The following is a 3,931-nucleotide window of genomic DNA, read 5'->3' as shown; positions in this document are numbered from 1 at the left end:
AGTCATTAGTTGTGTTTTCTCCCACTGGGACACTAGTCATACAGTGCATTAGCAGTTTTTCAGTATTCCTAATTAAAAAGCAGAAATCTAATTAAAGTTAAAATTAAAACATCACTGACAGTAAAGCAAGGCTCCAGATGAACCTTTTTACTGGTAGAACTGGTGCAACCGCCTTTCTCAGCTGGTGGCATCCGAGTCGGGACTTCTCCCTCTCCTCCGGCTGCCTCCTCTTTCCTCGATTTGTGTTTAAAATGATAGCTACAGACCGCTTTATCTTTGGAACGCACAAGAGCTGAATCGCTCATTTTATGCATCAGGAAATAGAAGAACTACTCTCCACCACTGTGGCTAGCGCCGGTGCCGGTAAGAGCGACAGCAAAAACTGTTCATCTTACACTCGCACTTGGTCGCAATCTGGAGCCCTGTAAAGTGATTGAAACCCTCACCACCAACATGTACAGGGTTAGTCTCTGATGGCCTTTTTGGTGTAAAATCTTGGCTGCTTACAATTTTAAGGAACCAAAAAACATTGTCATTGTCACGACTGAGGGTGACAAACTGAGACAGAAAACTCCAACAGTAACTGCACATTATGCTTCATAATACATGCAGCCATTTTCCAAGATTTAGTGTTTTTTAAATTTGTTCTTGCTTTTTTTTTCTGGTTTCCTTAGAGTTCAATTCAACGTGGTTGAAATGTTCCCCGCTTTTATGTTATGTTTTCTCAGACAAAATTACTTTCATTGATACCTGCAGACAGCTACACAACGCACAGCGACTTCAAAGACTTGCACATTGTAATATAGTCACTCCACGTAACAAGCAGGGACCACTATCCCCCGGAAACATCCTCTTACAGATAGCTGATGTCGAGCACCGAGTTTTTGTCCAAGAATTCTTCAGAGCCAGTGCCCTGCTCAGGCTTCCCCCTCTGCACCGCCTGTGTCCTTGAACCCTCTTTTACTCCGTTGTGGTTTCCATTCTGTGAAGTTTTGCATATTTCTCTCAGCGGCACGGCACCCTCTGTTCCGTTGACTTCCACCTCTTCCTCGCCAGAGTTGTTCCTGTGCACGCTGGTGGCTCCCTCACTTTTTTGCGGTTGGAGCACAATGCCGCCCCACTCCTCTGTGGGTCGCTGTACCTCGGTGCCGGCCCTGTCGTTGCTCTTCACCCTGCGCGAAGTGCGGCACAGAGCCTTCCTGAAGCCTCTCTTGAAGTTGTCAGACAGAAATCCGTACAGTATGGGGTTGGCACAGCTGTTCGCATACGAAAGCACAACAACGAAAAAGTAAAGCCCCCTGAAGTCCCCAGGCAGGACCACGAGGAGGTTGAGGATGTTGAGGGCGTAGAACGGTAGCCAGCAGAAGACAAACACCGCCACAACAACCACCACCATCCTGGTGATTTTACGCTCGGACTTCCTGCGTCTGGACGATGTGGCCTGCGCCCGTTTTCCAACGCTTCGCACCTAGAAAAGACAAGATAAAGTCAATTTAAACACACTTTTACAAATAAGTCTCATTGCATTGAATAGAACCTGATTATCTTGTCAAACCAACCTGTCAAATTCTATGTAACTCAAACTACACTCTTTGCATGGAAAGACGCTGTTTTTTTTTGTCGTTTGGTTGAACTGATTGTTACAGAGAGTACAAACAATTGCAGAGCTTTAAAATAAAATATTATTGATAGCTGCTTTTGCTCCCCAGAACAACATGTTATCCCTGGCACAGTGTGCTTTTCCATTTGTACTGTGCACATATTGCTTTGGCACAAGCACCCTCCAGCACTATTAGTAATATCGACACATAATAGTCCAATTATATAGGGTATTAGCATGTACCAGTGTTGCCGAGTTCATGACGAAAACGGTTTAAAATGCTTCCCTGCACTGCAGCGTCATTTGTAACGAATTCATTGTACATAGGGGAAACTGCACTTTTTTTTGCAAAATTATTCTTGGCAATGAGACAATGTCGTGCAATGAGGAGCGATTATCAACACTGGTTTTCAAAGTGCAAGTTCAGTTTGACTCATGCTGTGATCCTGGACACTAATCACCCCTACAAAAAGACAGACAACTGTTTAAATATCTGGTCCCTAAATGCATAAGCCTGTTTACTAACTGGAGTAGTTCGCTCGCACTCTTAAGACGCATCACTGCTGGGAACCAATCACAGAGCTTGAAATTCTGCGACGTGCGCCGTTAACAGCAGGCGGAATACAGAGTTTACGCTGCTGGCAAACTGACAATACAGTCTGTAGCTAGGAATGTGGATCAGTTCTGGATTAATTCAGCAACTATGACACTGTGTTTTCTTCACAAATTCAACAGTGAAACTTTTTTGAAAGCATGACCCCTCCTATTTGCCAAGGCCCATAGGTATTATAGTATTTGAGCCATCTGCCAAGGCAAAATAACAGAAACTGATTTCTAGGAGGTAGAAGTAATTAAAAGAAGTAGTCATATATAATTGGAATTGTTACATTATACATCTATGTGGATTGAAACAGACCATATTATTAAAGGGAGACATTTAAGTGGGAAAAAAATGACTAGAAATAGGAACTCCTGAATAATAAATGTAATCGTATAAATGCAGTCATGTGTACAGTGTGTATTGCTGTAAGTGTTGTACCTTGATGACGATCAGCAGGTAGCACAGGCAGATGACCAGCAGGGGGCAGAAGAAACCAACAGTGCACGTGTACACGATGAAAGAAGTCTTCCACACCTCTGCTGGTTCAGGCCACACGATGCTGCAGTTTCCATCATCCTTCAGGACATCCGCAAACACCACCACTGGCAGCACTACGACAAAGGAGCCTGCCCAAACTGTGGCACTGATTGCCTTGGCCACACGGGGGCGCCGCCACCAGGAGGACCGGATGGGGTGCACCACTGCCAGGTACCGGTCCACCGACATCACAGTCAGACAGAAGATGCTGGTAAACTGGTTGATAGCGTCCACTGTCATGACCACACGGCACATGAGCGACCCGAAGGGCCACGAGAGCAAAGCGTTCTGCACCGCCAAGAAGGGCAGACCCAGCATGAAAAGCTCATCAGCAATGGCTAGGTTGAGGATGTAGATGTTTGTGACTGACTCATTCTTTGTGTAGTTGACAACAACATGGATGACCAGAGTGTTCCCCACCAAGCCAACGATACAGACTATCCCATAAATAAGAGGGATAAAGACTCCAGCCAAACCAGGGAGGGATCCGGGTTTAGTTTTAGTGCAGTTTTGGCAGGTGGTGTTAAAGAGTAAAGAACCGTTGGCTGGGTTGAAACTGACAAGCGGTTCAGAGGGAGTGGAGAGAAGCAGGAAATGGGAGTAGGGTGGCGCAGAGTTGTTACTCCAGAGAGCTGTAGGGGCTTCCTGAGGCAGCAAAGAAACCTGGGTGGCCTGGATGAGCTCCATGGTGGTGTTAAGGCATATGAGACACCAGGGGTTGGTGAGATCCCATCAGTGACAGGTCAGCAGCCCTACGAAGAAAAGCAAGATTAGTGCATTTTGTACATTTCACACAGACAGCCAATCTGAACAGCTTAATGCAATAAAGGTGGAGATTGACGCTCTGTTGTGAAAACTTTGAAAGAGCTAAAGCAGGATAATTTCTATAATTATGCATTAAGTAGAGGACTAAAGAAAAAGAGGAAATTAACTCAGCAAAAAGACAAAATAAAATGAGTTACAGGCAATCAAGTTCTTTCCAGAGTTAAAATATGACTTCAAGAAATCTGAAATCGCAATTAAGTTATGACAATTTAAAGGAATGATTTTTACTTTTTTATTTTGTTTGCAAGAGTTAGATCAGATGACTGCATTCCCATATCAATGCAAGATGAAACTGTAGTTGGAGACTATATATAATTAGACAGATGTAGTGACGGTGATGTCACCCATTGGTTTGTGGACCACTGTTT

General features: G+C 44.4%; 1 protein-coding gene across 1 annotated transcript; it reads right to left on the bottom strand.

Annotated features, from left to right (window-relative positions):
- Positions 1 to 853: 853 nt before the first annotated feature.
- Positions 854 to 3,425, bottom strand: LOC103356709 (somatostatin receptor 3). The gene is made up of 2 exons (XM_008280958.1): positions 2,640 to 3,425; positions 854 to 1,468 (listed from the first exon to the last, which is right to left on the bottom strand). The coding sequence occupies exons 1-2, from the start codon at positions 3,423 to 3,425 to the stop codon at positions 854 to 856; spliced, it is 1,401 nt and encodes a 466-aa protein (XP_008279180.1).
- Between the last annotated feature and the right edge of the window lie 506 nt (positions 3,426 to 3,931).

Source organism: Stegastes partitus, unplaced genomic scaffold (genome assembly GCF_000690725.1).
Source record: "Stegastes partitus isolate 25-593 unplaced genomic scaffold, Stegastes_partitus-1.0.2 Scaffold215, whole genome shotgun sequence".
Classification (NCBI taxonomy): domain Eukaryota; kingdom Metazoa; phylum Chordata; class Actinopteri; family Pomacentridae; genus Stegastes; species Stegastes partitus.
This window is presented reverse-complemented; position numbering and strand designations above follow the sequence as displayed.